Source organism: Amia ocellicauda, chromosome 2 (genome assembly GCF_036373705.1).
Source record: "Amia ocellicauda isolate fAmiCal2 chromosome 2, fAmiCal2.hap1, whole genome shotgun sequence".
Classification (NCBI taxonomy): Eukaryota; Metazoa; Chordata; class Actinopteri; order Amiiformes; family Amiidae; genus Amia; species Amia ocellicauda.
In genome coordinates, this window is record NC_089851.1 from 21,750,143 (window position 1) to 21,767,939 (window position 17,797).

General features: G+C 36.2%; 1 protein-coding gene across 1 annotated transcript; it reads left to right on the forward strand.

Moving 5' to 3' along the window:
• Window positions 1-4,952: 4,952 nt before the first annotated feature.
• On the forward strand, window positions 4,953-10,462 carry gdap1 (ganglioside induced differentiation associated protein 1). Its single transcript, XM_066721146.1, has 6 exons — window positions 4,953-5,121; window positions 6,212-6,404; window positions 7,615-7,788; window positions 8,486-8,580; window positions 8,684-8,798; window positions 8,995-10,462. Exons 1-6 carry the CDS (start codon window positions 4,957-4,959, stop codon window positions 9,345-9,347), a joined length of 1,095 nt encoding a protein of 364 aa, XP_066577243.1. The 5' UTR covers window positions 4,953-4,956; the 3' UTR covers window positions 9,348-10,462.
• The last annotated feature ends 7,335 nt before the right edge of the window (window positions 10,463-17,797 follow it).

The window sequence follows — 17,797 nt, forward strand, 5'->3', positions numbered from 1 at the left end:
CAGTCCTCACATAGGAGAGACATGGCCCAGGCCTGACGTCAGCCGAGAGCGCCTCCCAGCCGCACTCCTTCACTGGTCAAGAAGGTGTGTGATTATACCTTTTCAAGTGCCTTGGGGATTATTAAGGAGAGGTGATAGCACAGTGGGGAATGGCATGCTGGAAAGTGGTCAAAAACGTCATGTGTAGCCAAACGGGAATATGTTCACAGTGTTGTCTACATGTAATCATGATCATGTAGAATAAAGCACGTGGTAGTGTTTTTGTATTTGTACTTTTTTAATTTGTGAATTATTTCGTTGTACTTTATCATCATCCGTTGTTTATTTCAGTTATCAGTAATGCATGCCTTTGTATATTATTGCATTTACGAAATGTATGTCTTTTATTGCTTCCACAAATGTATGTTACCAGTTATAGATACCACCATATCATTTGTGTTGGTTTGTAATAAACAGATGCCAGCAACCTGCCCCCTATTCCCATACACTTCATTCCCAATTGGGCCCATTTATTTGGAATTTGTAACTTTTCAAATATGTTATGAAATGTTGAATTATATATAACTAATTGGACATTATTTGTTTTATGAAAATCATAATTTAGACATTAATGTTTGTATATCAGCTGCAGCAGCAACTTATATCGATCCACTGCTGGATGAAAGCTTCCCCAAGATGTTTCCACTTGCATCGATCTATATTCCAAATCACGCCTGCAAAATGTATTATTTAATCTTCCCATATTTTATGTGGTCGTCTTCTGGGTCTCTTTTCATGTCTTGGGATCCATTTGATAGTTTATGTTGTCCATCTTTGATCTGTTCTTCTTGACAGCCATAATTGAGCACTAGTAGTGTACATTGATCAAATACTTTTTTTCATTTCAACAGCTTGCACATGCACTCTTTTTCACTCTTCTTTTCATTCCTTCCATAATATCTCCATCTGTGCTGATTTGTTGTCCAAGGTAGACTTTTGACTTCTTCAGGTATCCAATCATATACTTATTTTTTCTTAAATTTAACAAAGCTGTTGAACATAACTTTGGTTTTAAGTCCAATTTAAGCTCTATTTAACTTGATTATTTCTACACTTCTTCAATAGTTGCTGTGAACACACACACAGACGTATACACACATTAAAGTAGTATCTATTCTTCTGGTATTTGTTATGTCTTTCAGTTGACAAACAAGCATTTTGATTGTATTATGTAACTACTGACACCTTTGAGTCATTTATTTTAAACAACTAGCCACTCACAAGCAGTAAGCAAATTTAGATATCTGTCATGCAGTGTTATTGTGGCCTCAGAACACGGGCTTTTCAGGACCAACTCATTATCACACCCCACTGGCCTCTCCAAGAGAAAAGCAAGCTTCAGAGGTCAGCTGTTACTGGATATCCTAAGATGTGTATTACTAATAAACCTCCAACACTTTCAGTTTAGCCCTCAAAATAAATGGTATCCCTATACCACACAGAATGCCTAAGCGCTGATTGAGCAGAGTGGATGTTTAATAAAACATCAAAAGCACTTTGACCCAATAATTTGTCCTAGTTTTTGTCAACTGCTCAAGCATATGCACATGTTGTGTGTGCTATGATTAGTAAATCATACACATCATGTTTATATATCAATAGGTCAATAATAATGGTATTCACTGAGAAATAGAATTACGTATATGTGGTTTAGATTAATTTGTACCTCAAAGGAAACAATTGGAGTCCAGAGTTAAAATTTCAAAAAAATACCTGTATGAATCCATTAAACATGATGCCAACAGCTAGACATGACAGGACTCATCACAGAGCAGACTATTATCAACTTACATTATTCACTCTTCTGGCTTCTTTTTATATTTTTCCTGTAATTTGCAAAACAAACTGTTAAAACAAGGTTATGTTTTAGGTTCCATCTACCTGTTGTGGTCTTCTGAAGCAGAAAATAATTATTTTCCCAGTTATGAGATAAATGAGTGTCCTCAAATAAAAGAAGTAAACAAATAAGGGGAAGCTAATCACTTGGAAACTTGGACTGAGATTACAGGACATAGAGCACTGATTGCACAATGTCCCTTGCTCAATATAGTCCTTTATCAAAAGTATGCAACTGTTTTTTGTTTCAACTGCACTAAGTTTGCCACACCGCTTTGAAGAAAAAGGAAAAACAAACATCTAAGGCTAAATAATAAAAACTGCTTAAACTGCTTAATGAACTTTATATAAGCATCTGAGTTAACAAACTCAGATGCTGGAGAGCTCCATCATCTTCAGGTTTTTTAATTGTAACCACAGCTCTCATTTACCTAATTATTCAAGTTCATTGATCAATTAGACATATATAATATTGTTTTAATGTATTTTATTGTCGATTACTTAAAATATTCTTTTGGTTCCAGGAAATTAGCTGTTAACATAATTTGCATTCTGTAGAAAAGTATTACATTCATTCATTACATTCATACGTAACTGCAAACTGGGTTGGAACAAAAGCCAGAGCACATTTTGTCCCTTTAGCTGAAATTAAATCAAAACTAATCAAAACAAAATACAAAATGAGTCCCTTTTGTGGTGGTATAATATCTATAGATGATTTCTGAATGTGGCTCATAGTTTGTCAGATGTTGGAATGTGAGTATTTATGGGATAATTATGTACAGTATGAATAAAAAAGTTTTTGTGAGAATGTGTGATTGTTTTCAGTTCTCCATAGGGGCACCAGATTAGCAAAGGACATACATACACAATCCCTGACCTGCCTATACCATTGCCACTTTTAGTAACTTGGTTAGATCCTCTGATTAGGTTCAGTAAAAGTGGGGGAAGGAAAAAAAAAAGAGGGCAGGGATTTATGCATTATTATTCCTGATTTATATTAATGTTGCTCTTCATTCATACTACATACATTAAGGGGGAATATACGATCCATGAGGAGTGCAAAATGAAACATTCAACAGTATTAGGTGAGGTTAATATAGAAAGGAGGCTTAACTCGGTACTGCATGAAACCAAATAAAATTATATATCTTTAGTTGTCACTGACACTATTTTCTCTAACCCAGTGTACCATCTAATTTTCGGAAGCCATTTAAAATGGTTAAAAACATGCAGTGAGTCGCTGAAAGACAAATGAAGTAGCGCTGGGCAAGAGGAGCCGAAGAGCGTCACACATTCCTAGAATAGAAACGCGAATGCATATGGGCATGCATCTCCGACTGCACAACTCCACAGAGACGCGAATCACGGGTACGAGGGAGCACGTTATATTTATAAAATAACGGAAAACTTGACGTAGCCGAAACAATTAAAGTTGTATTGCTATATTGTATTGTGTGTGTGTGTGTATATATATATATATATATATATATATATATATATATATATATATATATATATATATATATAGCGGGATATCTGATAAAGTAATAATAATAAAAAGACTTCTGCATAAATGATCAGATATGTGCTTTTATTTGAAATCGAAGTCTTCAAACATTTTCAAGTAGTTTCTAAATGTTATGCACATGGAGTTGAAGTTCACAATTAGAAAAGTACTATTCAGAACGTTCAAGGACATTTGTATATTATTGTACATTTGTGTTTATTGTCTCTTCGAGAGAAAAAATAATACACCTTGCAGGTTTAAGTGTGATTATATTATTATTATTATTATTATTATTATTATTATTATTATTATTATTATTATTATTATGTAATATCGTACATTTCACCCATGTGTAGAATGTACATTGTTCCTGTAATCAGGAACAATAAGTATGATTTTGAAGCTTTGAAAAGATAATTATGTCTAACTGAAAATTCTTCGAGAAGAACTCAAGAACAGGAAAGTAGAAGAGCGACATCTTCTGACAGCACTTGGTATAGGGCCGGATTAAGTCAAAACTTTGACCCACTAGCTAATAGCAAACTACAAACCTGTACATCATAGCGGTTACATGTATGATTAGAAGAAAGTGGCACCTTACTACAAATTAATCCGCAACTAAGTACAGTTCTGTAGTTTTCTATTAGCGGGTGGGTCAAAGTTTTGATTTAATCCGGTCCATGGTTTTCAATAAATCCAGATAATATGTGACATGCTTATACCATAGAAGAGTCAGTGTCACACCTTTTGTGACTAAGAGTTAAAATTAGTAATCCTAATCTACAGTATCTCCTAATAAATAAGTAATATATATTTCTTCAGAGGTTTAGAGTGTATACAATAGGCCTACTTTATTTATTAATGAATTAGTGATTTAAATGAGCTATAGTTCGGTCTTAATTAAAATAAGTCCTTGTATCAGGTCACATAATTTGCATTCAACGTTTGTGATTGAAAGCAGCTGAAAATAACACATTTTGTATGCACTATACTGTAAAATTGTTTATTTTAGTTGTGAACATAGGCTTCTTAACAAAGTAGAGGGAATGGAGAGGATGGAGAGTGGGGATTTCTATGAATATATTTTGACTTATGTTTTTTGTTGTTTAATTTAATGTAATAAGTGTTACTATTATTATTTTGTTGCTGTTATCATTGATGGTATTGTTTATGTTTGCGTGTGGTATGGGCTATTTGTGATTATAAGTAAAGTTATGCAGCCCTGGGAATAATGAACACATATTTTTTTCGTTTTCATGTTTGCGGATTCCAATGTACAAATCTGCAAACGAATATATACATTGTAAATGAAAAAGAAACTTTAAAACAATTTCCATGATTTTAAAGGGTAACATTGCATAGACCAAGATAGCACTTTATATACCTTTATTTCTAACGATGGACAGTTAATTACCACAACCATCACATTAACTTCCAAATACATTTTTACAATCATAACATTGAGTATTTGTCTTTGTAGCCGCCCCTACCCATAAACTGGTTTGAAAAACTACAAATACACACATACCATTTTGCTCCACCCATTGCTTGTGACAACACTGGCAATTAAAATGGAGTCCGTCAGCAGCAAAGAGTCGCACGGAGAAGAAGTCGCCACAATAAAAGAAGATATTTCAGAATTACAAGATGAAAGCATGCCATTAGTTGAAAGGACGGAGAAGAAGGAGTCCAAACTCATACTTTACCACTGGACCCAATCGTTCAGTTCTCAAAAGGTGAGCGCCATTGAATTTCAGCACCATGACAGTGGACAGCGCTCAAGGATATCCTACCACACACAGTTCCCAGTGCTGTATTTCTTCTCATACATGTACTGTGTAACACGAAGGACGTTGAACTTCTATGTTTCATCCAAATTGAAAGTTATTTTATTTAGAATCATATTTGACAGATTCGCTTATTGGAAGTTGCACATTAAAATCAGTAATGCCTAGGCCAAATCAAAGCAATGGCATATTACAAACGCGAATCCTTGCCTTTTGATTGATAAGTGGAAGAGAGACAGCCTACAGATATGTAGTTTGTTATCTGCGGGGTTGATTTAGGGCCGGATTAAATCAAAACTTTGACCCACCCGCTAATAGCAAACTAAAAACCTGCACATCATAGCGGTTACATTTCTGATTAGGATAAAGTGGCACCTAATTAAAATGAAGCCGCAACTGAGTACAGTTGTGTAGTTTTCTATTAGCAGGCGGGTCACAGTTTTGATTTAATCCGGACCTTAGTCTAGTCCTTGACGTTTAAAATCTGCGCAATCGAGTATAGTTGCACCAGTTTGAGCTGAGCAAACATCCGCAGAGATTAGGCGTTATTGCAGTAAACTTTATCAACTAATTCAAATATTAAATGCACACACGTCAAAAATGAAAATGCAGTGAGAGGTTACCGGCTTTTTCATATGAACAAATATGATTATAAACTGGGTATATTTCCAAGATGGCTCCTCTGCCAACATTAATAGGAAATAAAAAGCAGGAAGGGGTTTGGAATAGGAAGTGATGGCGACAAAATGTATTATTATTATTATTATTATTATTATTATTATTATTATTATTATTATTAATTATACTACTACTAATAATAATAATATTGTTATCATTATTATTAGTATTATTGTTGTTATTGTTGTAGATAAAAAATACTACTACTACTACTAATAATAATGTAATATTAATTATAAGGATGATGATGATGATGATGATAATCTATTTTAAATACCAGTAAGTGATGTTTTAGTATTATTTAATTTGTATGACATTTATTTCTGTAAATGTTTTAAGACATTTTCCCCTTCTTTTTTAGGTTAGGCTTGCCATTGCAGAGAAGGGCCTACAGTGTAAAGAGTATGATGTTAGCCTTCCCTTAAGTGAGCACAATGAGCCATGGTTCATGAGATTAAATCCTGCAGGAGAAGTGCCAGTTCTCGTCCACAATGATACTATCATTTGTGATGCTACACAAATAACAGATTATTTGGAACAGACTTTCAAAGATGGTAATTATAAATGCATTGGTAACTTGTTTTGAACATTTTTGAAAACATCCATTGTTTTCACATCAAATAAAAAAGTACATTTTAAGTATCTAAAATATTTTATTCATTTCATCCACTCATTTTTGCTTGTTGTTTGTGAGCTGTCATTAATTACATGCTCATTTAGGGGAATCTTAAGAAGTAAATTAATCTAGCTCACTCAGTTGGAATACAGCCCATTTGTCCATATAAAGTGCTTTCATTTTCAAATGTAGATAATTAATAACTTCATTGCTTGCTGATAAATGTCAATGCATGCCAATCAGGCACAGTACATCTATTTTTTTAATGCTGATTATTAATCTTTTTTATGGTTTATGCTTTTTAAATATTTAATTTTTATTTACCATATTCATTTTTTTTCTATTCCTTTTGTGACATTTTTTATTATTGTTTTAAGATTTATGTTTTGCAATGACTGAAGCAAGAATGTGGATAAGAAAGAAAAGGTAAGAATTAAAATGTGTGAAAAGGGAAAACCTATCTAATTTAGCTTGTCTTAATAGATTAGAGGCCTGCAATCAGTATGACTGTAGTTATTTTAGGTTTGAAGATAGCTGTGTTAGTTAGCTCAGAGTTATTATAGAGCTTAATGTGTTAATAAAATCTAATATGAACTGAGTGCATTGATATTTTTATTATAAATATACTCCACTAATATTGTCCTTCAAACGGATATCTGAAATTGTTAATTGATTATACATGTTTATTGTTTCATCTTCACCCTGTCTCTCAAACTTGTCAAGGAATTTAACTTATTTCATATTGTGTCTTTTAACTTTAACTTTAGTGAATGTGAAACTTTCTGAGTTTTAAATAATGAAATATGCATTAGAGAATATATGCCATGTGTTTAAATACAGAACATAATGTCCTTTAATATGTCCCACCATCCCAATCTAGTCCTGAAGCACAATCTAATAGTTCAATTTAAGGAAAACTATGAGGATGCTAAATAACATACTTTGGTCTTACTGGTCACAGTATTAACTATAAGCAAGTACAGAAGTGAACATATTTATTTATTGTTGGTTTGTCTTATCAAGAAGAGCTTGGCCTCTCTCAGTATATGCTGTCTTAAATGCTAGGTTTGTGTGAAAGCTAAATTTGCAGAAATAAGATAATCAGATTCATTTATTTGTCATACATTAATCTCTAATTTTGTTATCAGAAAATACACTGAGGTTGATTCCAGAAGAAGGGAGCATGTACTATCCTAGAGTACAGCACTACAGAGAGCTTTTGGACTCCCTGCCCATGGATGCCTATACCCATGGCTGCATTTTACATCCTGAGATAACAGTAGATTCCCAGATACCTGCATATGCAACAACAAGGATTCGCAGTAAGTGATGATCTCTGAAACTGAAGAAAAACACTTTAAAGAGACAATAAGGTAGTTAGTACCTTTTAATAATCAGTGAGTGAGTTGGTACCTGTTAATAAATGCAATGAGCTTAATTGGTCTTGTGTTTCCTGACTGAGAGGTGATCTGGAAATTGATGGCCTATAAAAATACAGAAATGTTCAGGCCTTTCAATTTTAAATCAAATACATAAATAAATACCAACCTTCTTAGAAGGATATCCATATACAGCAGAGACTTAGTGGGCATGCAAAGAATATTTTACTCACCTTTAATACATCTCTCCATCAAAAACAAACATAAGGAGGTACAGTAATTAAACATAAACCATTTGTACTGTGTCCAAGATTAACATTTCTTAATGGGGTTTTACTATATTCTTGATGAGATCTTTATTTGCATTGGCTATGCCATTTAAAAGTGACTTTACATTTCTGATTTTTGTTTCTGTGTGGTAGACCTACAACTGTTCCACATGTGGTAATGTTGGCTCTGTAATATGTTCCATTCTGTTACATGGTAATTTGTGCAGGTATAAGTGGTTTATTTGTTTTGTAACCTTTTACTCGTGTCACATTAGCAAAGTTTAGGAACACAGTTATCAATGTGGCATAAGTGAGTAATTTGTCTAATTAGTTGCTACACAATCCATTTACTGATTTGTTTTTATTTCTAGGTCAGATTGGAAATACAGAGTCGGAACTAAAAAAGCTTGCAGAGCAACACCCAGAGCTTCAGGAGGCTTACATTGCAAAACAGAAGCGTCTCAAAGTAAGTCAGTATTTATTTTTCTTTTATATTCTTTTTAAAATAATTTAAGGTTTTATCCCTAAGTTACAATAATGTGTGAAATGTGTGTTTGTTTGCATTTCAGTCTAAATTACTGGATCATGACAATATTAAATACCTGAAGAAACTTCTGGATGAACTGGAGAATGTCCTGGACCAAGTGGAGACTGAACTTCAGAGAAGAAATGAAGAAACACCAGGTGAGCAAGAGAGAAAACTGGATTCAAACAATGGAAACAAACAATTATGCATCACACAGGACTGTATGAGTGATTGTTTCACATTCAATTAATACACTACTTATTGTTGATTCTCATTGCATAAAATGCCACACCCATAGATGTTATTTTACAGCACTGACTGTTCTTTTTGTTCCTTCTACTTGTTGTTGAAAAGAAGAGGGAAAGGAGGCTTGGCTATGTGGTGAGTTCTTTAGTGTTGCTGATGTCTCTCTGGCTGTTACCCTCCACCGGCTGAAATTCCTAGGCCTTTCAAGAAGATACTGGGGAAACGGAAACCGCACGAATGTGGAAACGTACTATGAGCGAGTGTTGAAGAAAAAGACCTTCAGGAAGGTGCTGGGACATGTCAACAACATACTGATATCTGCTGTCTTACCAACAGCTTTCCGTGTGGCAAAGAAGAGAGCCCCCTCTTTTTTGGGGACCACTTTTTTGGTTGGAATATTAGGAGGAATGAGTTACTTTGCTTTCTTGTACCTTAAGAAGAGGCTCATAAGTTCAAGTTAAAGCTCGGGAAATCAAGTTTGGAGTCACAAGTGTAGCTTGTGACTCGTTCAGTAGTAAGTAAGAAACAAAGAATGTGTAGCAGTGATATTATTTACACAAACATCCCCACAATAGGATTCATATTTGGGGAATTATCTTAAAAAGCAAATGTTTGAATAATGTTTATATAACATTCAATGTCTATCCATTGTGCCTGAAGTAAAATACATAGTGTGATTGACAAAATAGGCTCTCTTTTTTAATTTTGTATGTTAATGCAATTGGTTGAAACAAGTGGAAACATCTTGGTGAGACCTTCATCCAGCAGTGGATCATTAAAGGCTGATGATGTTGATTATTTGAAAGACATATAGGAGTTGGAAATATTGTTAACATTGACCTGTTAGAACAGAAGATAAATATATCATACAGAATTGTTTTAACAGCCTGTTTTGTCCAATTGTGAATTTTCTCATGTAAACAAATGACAACAGACTCTGTCCTGTCACACTAGGGGTCAGCATTGTCACTGGTTGTCGCTTGTTCAACAAGCTAAGAATCCATCAGCTTATAGATACTGTTTAGCTTGAAGGTTTCTGTATTTGTGCCACTAGATGTCACTATATAGCCATATATGCAGGTCACACCACAATAACATATATATATAACTCTTACATATCATCTTAGTGTTGCAAGGATTTGGATCATTTTCATTCTCATGGAATGAGAAAATAATAATGGCCAGTAACATGCTATGCAGCTGAGAAAATAAACTTCATTTGGAACTGCACATGGTCACACATTGTTCCAGTGATTAGTCTTGATGTCTTTGTGGTAGTTTTACTTTTTAACAGGTGTTTCTAAGTAATTGCATGGAGTAACCCACATCATCCAGAATATGAAATGTGTACAGGTTTTCCTAGAAAAGCTTAATAACATTTGAACATGCCCACTGGACAGAACGTTTTTACAAAATGTGAAAAAAGTTCAAGGCAGTGGAGACTTTCTATAGGCAATGTACATACATTAGGGACTAAACCAAATCAAATATTTGACCTACCAGTTTATGACAACATTTTACCCAATCACAGTTTTATTTACAGTGCCCTCTGACAATAAAATATGTCATAACTATGTACATGCTTGTAATCTATTATTTACAGATAGGCTAAAGATTTGATTTGGTCTTGGCCTAGGTTGATAGCTCTATAATACAAAACTAAACCCCAGGTATAAATGTGGTATCGTTCCATTTCAAAACTCTGACATGCCAATGTACCTTCTAAATCAGGAAGGTAATAACTATCGACTGTAGGCTAATTGAGGGTACTTCCTCAAGGGTAGTTAATCCACAATATTGACATGCGTTAGTTGAATCCTGCCCCCAACTCTTTCCTGACCCTTGTATTATACACATCACTACACTGAAGAAGATATGGTTGTGAATTGGAGTTACCCTTTGTGTGGTCTATGGCTATACACAGTGTGCTATAGCTAAGAGGGATGACATCATGACTACTGTAAGGCACATGTAACAAGAAGCTTGTAATTCTCCAGAAGGCCCCAATAAGAGCCTTGTCAGAGAGTGTGTTACAGGCTCACTCGCATAGCTGAAGAAGGTGATTAAAGTCTCACTTTAACTTGCACCTTGCTTCCTGAAAATTGATGGAGACTTGCAGAAATACATCTCTGTCAAGTAGTTTGCATTATTCATGTTTTGGAACATATGCCTGTGTTTCTGCAGTTAGATTTAAAATGAAATATGTATGATCACATTTCCTCCCCACTGGAAGGATCACTCTCAGGAGTAACCCCATGAAATACAATATTGCAAGCCTGTGTGTTGTATGTTGCAGACAAGACATTGATCACCTTAGGCTGTAAAACACATTAATAGATAACTACAAATGATGACAAAAATCTTACTGTGACTTCGTAGAGGGATCTCTTGCTATGGTGGCCACAATGGTGGCTCCCGGTCAGTTGCCAGACCCAGAACTGTAGGAGGCCTGGGTTTGGGTGCGAGAGCGCCCTGTGTTTGATACAGAAGCTCTGCCAAGGGGGGTTACCATGAGTTTCCTACCAGTTTCCATGGTAATGACAATAGCTCACACCCATTGGGTCGTATTCTTGACTCCATGTAGTCACTATAGTCAGCCCCCCTGCCATAATCTAATGACAAAACAACAGAATTAGCTGATTAGCCAGGTTGGAATAATTATCTCTGTTAAAAGGCACTACTATATGCAATGAAACACAGACACAAGTTATTTTCCCATTTTTGATTGCCCTCAACAGTGTTTTACCAAAACTGGCTCTCAAAACTGGTGAGATTTTAGATGACAGTCTATTAAAAATACCACAAATATTGTATTATTTTATTGATGTTAATATTTCACATTTTTCAATAGTTACAAAAATTCTAAAAAGCTTTAACTGCTCTATACCAACATATCTAAAGACCACTTGCCTGCTGTTTCTGAAAGCAATATGCAACCAAAGTCTTTTATACAGTTTCCAATGTCAATGTTGGAAACCAGTGTCCAGGGTTTGCTCTTTTTCCAAACACAGATATTGTGCTTCATGACATATGATATTGCTATCATAATAAGTAATGCTGGCTTTTTTAAGTGCAGCAATTTAATCTTTTGTTTTCACTTGACCCTTTAAAAGAGAACATTTCAGATTAACATATACTGTTGATTTACAGTCTTGGACAGATCTTGCATGCCTACTTCCTGATTGCTCCTGAAGTGAAACCAAAGGCCATAATCCACATGAGGCAGAGCACAGGGACTAGAAGTAGTGTTGAGCAGACAAAGCAGGACACAGAAAGAGCTCCAGTGGGAATGAAGGGGATGTGATAGAGCTCAAAGCTAAATAAATAACACCCCCAACTGTAAACTGAAGAAAGCAACTTTGTACCTAGCAACCAACTAGGCAGGCTGAATGGAAAGTTTAAAGATAATCTTTTATTCAAATCATCTCAAATAGCCAAGAGTGCTGAAGGAAATAATTTTTTTTTGGAGTGGACAGAAGATTGTAATCCCCTGAGAACATGGTTTCCAAGAGCCCCACAAAATAATGTAATTTGCTTTTGATTTAATTTATCATTCATGATGTTCCTAGGGTCAATATACACTCACCTAAAGGATTATTAGGAACACCATACTAATACTGTGTTTGACCCCCTTTCGCCTTCAGAACTGCCTTAATTCTACGTGGCATTGATTCAACAAAGTGCTGAAAGCATTCTTTGGAAATGTTGGCCCATATTGATAGGATAGCATCTTGCAGTTGATGGAGATTTGTGGGATGCACATCCAGGGCATGAAGCTCCCGTTCCACCACATCCCAAAGATGCTCTATTGGGTTGAGATCTGGTGACTGTGGTGGCCAGTTTAGTACAGTGAACTCATTGTCATGTTCAAGAAACCAATTTGAAATGATTCGACCTTTGTGACATGGTGCATTATCCTGCTGGAAGTAGCCATCAGAGGATGGGTACATGGTGGTCATAAAGGGATGGACATGGTCAGAAACAATGCTCAGGTAGGCCGTGGCATTTAAACGATGCCCAATTGGCACTAAGGGGCCTAAAGTGTGCCAAGAAAACATCCCCCACACCATTACACCACCACCACCAGCCTGCACAGTGGTAACAAGGCATGATGGATCCATGTTCTCATTCTGTTTACGCCAAATTCTGACTCTACCATCTGAATGTCTCAACAGAAATCGAGACTCAGCAGACCAGGCAACATTTTTCCAGTCTTCAACTGTCCAATTTTGGTGAGCTTGTGCAAATTGTAGCCTCTTTTTCCTATTTGTAGTGGAGATGAGTGGTACCCGGTGGGGTCTTCTGCTGTTGTAGCCCATCCGCCTCAAGGTTGTACGTGTTGTGGCTTCACAAATGCTTTGCTGCATACCTCGGTTGTAACGAGTGGTTATTTCAGTCAAAGTTGCTCTTCTATCAGCTTGAATCAGTCGGCCCATTCTCCTCTGACCTCTAGCATCAACAAGGCATTTTCGCCCACAGGACTGCCGCATACTGGATGTTTGTCCCTTTTCACACCATTCTTTGTAAACCCTAGAAATGGTTTTGCGTGAAAATCCCAGTAACTGAGCAGATTGTGAAATACTCAGACCGGCCCGTCTGGCACCAACAACCATGCCACGCTCAAAATTGCTTAAATCACCTTTCTTTCCCATTCAGACATTCAGTTTGGAGTTTGGAGTTTGGAGTTCAGGAGATTGTCTTGACCAGGACCACACCCCTAAATGCATTGAAGCAACTGCCATGTGATTGGTTGGTTAGATAATTGCATTAATGAGAAATTGAACAGGTGTTCCTAATAATCCTTTAGGTGAGTGTATGGACATCCATTATGATACAATTCAAATCAAAACCTTAAATATGTCTGTATAGCTACTCTTTAAAAATTACATAAAGCTCATAATGAGATATAAAGATTTTCAAAGTGTTGTAATTGCCATATGTCTAACCAACAGCATAGAACCAATGACTCCAAAACCCTAATTTTGTTTATTTTGAGCCATTCTGGGGTGGACTTACTCTTGTGTTTTGGATCATTCTCCGGCTGCATAAACCAATTACACTTCAGCTTCAGATCACGGACTGATGACTGGACATTCTCCTTCAGAATGTTCTGGTAGAGAGCAGAATTCATGGTTCCTTCTATGATGGCAATTCTTCCAGGCCCTGAGGCAGCAAAACATCCCCACACCATCACAATACCACCACCAGGGATGGGAAAAGATACATCCAAATATATTTCAAAATAAGATACCAAATACCTTAATTTTTAGTGTATCAAAATAAACCACAAAATACAGCAGCCACACCATGTATCAAAATAAACTATGTTTGTAAATCTGACATTTGCAACCAGTTATCAGATCAAATATTCAAATATCCCTGTGATCACCCAGATGAAGGTTAGTTTTAAAGTAACCCACAGTTTAATGTTTAACTAACAGTTTGCTAATGACTCATAATTGTATCCTAATTTAGTTACTTGGTGTTTGGTAATGAAGGGCCTACTTTTCATCAGCAACACTGACTCAATGACATACAAGTCATTCATAAGAAGACAACTGATGGCACCTTTATTCATAGCAACTAGTTTCTAAGTAATTAATAATTTGATTGTTAATCATAAATATAATAAATTATGTGTCAGGCAGTCATTCATGCAATGGTATGCAAAATCATGATCCTACTAAACAGCTACTTCAATTATGGTACAATCATTTAGCATTCAATTATTTATTTATCAATCATTGGACACCTGTTTGAAGGTTGAAAACAAACATTTTAGCACTTTGTCAACAATTATTAAATGATCAATATGTTTTGATTTTAAATGTAGCCAGAAATGTAATCAGAAAGTAACAACAGAGCTTGCAAAGGAGTGGCGGATGGGTTGACAACCTGCTCTTTAATGGTGTTGCAGCACAACGTTGGTAATGACAATAAGGCACACGTGTGTGCATTTAACAAGTTACACCATATCGTGGCATTATAATGTAATATTGTACTGAAACGCTTTTATTTTTTTTGTGTACAACCAATGAAAACTTAATATAGGCTGAAAGTAGCAAGCTAACGTTAACTGTGAGGGCTGCTACTCGGGTCAAATAGTTAGCTAGAACATTACGTAAATTGGTAAACGATTTAGCCTAGGCTACTAAAACGAACACCAAAACATGAACTGTTAAAAATTGTAGCAATTTATGCTAAAAATCGATGGAAAGCTGGCAACCTACACGTTTCTCACCTTGACCTTCTTCTTCGCATATGGATCAATTTTCTGTTCTGATCTCAACAAGTCTGGGCAAGTAGGCAGCATTTTTATGATGTCATCATGTAGACTTCTCACAAAGTAATTTACAGTATTTTTAAACTACAAAATACAAAACACTAAAGTATTTTGATACAAAATATGAAGTCATTTCCATCAACCCTATCAAATACAAATTACAAAATCCTATTTTGTATTTGAAATACGTATTTCATGTATCATAAATACTGACCATCCCTGACCACCACCATGTTTGACTGTTGGTATGATGTTTTTATTGTGAAATGCCGTTTGCTTTATTCTAGACATAATGGGACCAAAAAGTTCCACGTTTGACTCGTCTGTCCACAAAGCATTATCCCAAAAGGCTTGGGGGTCATCAATGTGCTTTTTTGCAAATGTGAGATGAACACTAACGTTTCTCTCAGTCAGAAGTGGTTTACACCTTGCAATTCTCCTATGAATTCCATTTTTGCCCAGTCTCTTTCTTATTGTTGAATTATGAACGCTGACCTTAGCTGAGGCGAGAGACGCCTGCAGTTCTTTAGATGTTGTCCTGGGTGTTTTTGTGACTTCCTGGATGAGTCGTCGCTGCGTCCTTGGAGGAATTGTGCAGGCCGGCCACTCCTGTTACTCCACTCCACGCATGTTAATGAGGGAAATAAGTATTTGATCCCCTATCAATCAGCAAGATTTCTGGCTCTCAGGTGTCTTTTATACAGGTAACGAGCTGAGATTAGGAGCACTCTCTTAAAGGGAGAGCTCCTAATCTCAGCTCGTTACCTGTATAAAAGACACCTGTCCACAGAAGCAATCAATCAATCAGATTCCAAACTCTCCACCATGACCAAGACCAAAGAGCTGTCCAAGGTTGTCAGGGACAAGATTGTAGACCTACACAAGGCTGTATTGGGCTACAAGACCATCGCCAAGCAGCTTGGTGAGAAGGTGACAACAGTTGGTGCGATAATTCGCAAATGGAAGAAACACAAAATAACTGTCAGTCTCCCTCGGTCTGGGGCTCCATGCAAGATCTCACCTCGTGGAGTTTCAATGATCATGAGAACGGTGAGGAATCAGCCCAGAACTACACGGGAGGATCTTGTTAATGATCTCAAGGCAGCTGGGACCATAGTCACCAAGAAAACAATTGGTAACACACTACGCTGTGAAGGACTGAAATCCTGCGGTGCCCGCAAGGTCCCCCTGCTCAAGAAAGCACATGTACAGGCCCGTCTGAAGTTTGCCAATGAACATCTGAATGATTCAGAGAACTGGGTGAAAGTGTTGTGGTCAGATGAGACCAAAATCGAGCTCTTTGGCATCAACTCAACTCGCCGTGTTTGGAGGAGGAGGAATGACCCCAAGAACACCATCCCCACCGTCAAACATGGAGGTGGAAACATTATGCTTTGGGGGTGTGTTTCTGCTAAGGGGACAGGACAGCTGCACCGCATCAAAGGGACAAACGTCAGCCTCGAAACCTTAATGACTTGGAGAGGATCTGCAAAGAGGAGTGGGACAAAATCCCTCCTGAGATGTGTGCAAACCTGGTGGCCAACTACAAGAAACGTCTGACCTCTGTGATTGCCAACAAGGGTTTTGCCACCAAGTACTAAGTCGTAGGGGTCAAATACTTATTTCCCTCATTAACATGCAAATCAATTTATAACTTTTTTGAAATGCGTTTTTCTGGATTTTGTTGTTGTTATTCTGTCTCTCACTGTTAAAATACACCTACCATTAAAATTATAGACTGATCATTTATTTGTCTGTGGGCAAACGTACAAAATCAGCAGGGGATCAAATACTTTTTTCCGTCACTGTATATAAGTCATGTTTAGATTCAATAGGGCTGGCAGTAATCAAGCCTGGTTGTGTCTGCTCTTATTGAATCCAGTGATCATTTACATTTGGTTAATGAGTTGATTGAGTAACTAAGGGCCAGTTGGTTTTGGATAACTTTTTCCCTTAAATAAATATTATCAAATTAAAACTGAATTTTGTAATTACTTGGGTTCTCTTCATCTTATATAACATTTTGTATGGAGATCTGAAACCATTCAGTGTGACAAATATGCAAAAATAGAGGAAATCAGGAAGGGGCCAATACTTTTTCACGGCACTGTATATAAGCTAGGCCTTTTTTATTTATAAGTTAATTTAAAAAGTGGGGGTGGGGGCAGATATTAAAATACATTTCAGTGGGGCGTACATCCTTGGTGGTTCGCTATTGTTTCACCGCTACATCATGATGTGTGTGTGTGCTAGCATGTTTTGATGTATGTAGTAAATTCACTGTCAAAATTCGAGAACACAAAAATAAAACTTGTGGGTGTAAAACTGCATTTTCTACACTCACGGTTTTTATTTTACACCAACAGCTCCACTCTGCACTCCTAAAATATGGTTTACACACGTGCAATTCTGTCTGTAAGAACATTTCTAGTTATTATTGTTTTAATTGGACTTTTCCAACAATACAAAGCACTTCAAAGTTGAAGTTGGAGTCTGTCCTTATGACAGAAATACAGTAACCTACAGTGAGAGTTTAGAAACAAAATGATCTATGAAGTGGTGTTTGCCATTTAATTTTTACTTTATGTATGTTATGTAGTGATTTTTTTTAAATTTTCTTGGATGACA

Bases quoted from the DNA above. Each gene is read 5' to 3' on its own strand.
- gdap1 (XM_066721146.1), top strand. From the start codon at position 4,957: ATGGAGTCCGTCAGCAGCAAAGAGTCGCACGGAGAAGAAGTCGCCACA. The intron at 6,405-7,614 runs GTAATTATAAAT...TTTTGTTATCAG, and splicing joins GGAACAGACTTTCAAAGATG to AAAATACACTGAGGTTGATT. The intron at 7,789-8,485 runs GTAAGTGATGAT...TTTTATTTCTAG, and splicing joins TGCAACAACAAGGATTCGCA to GTCAGATTGGAAATACAGAG.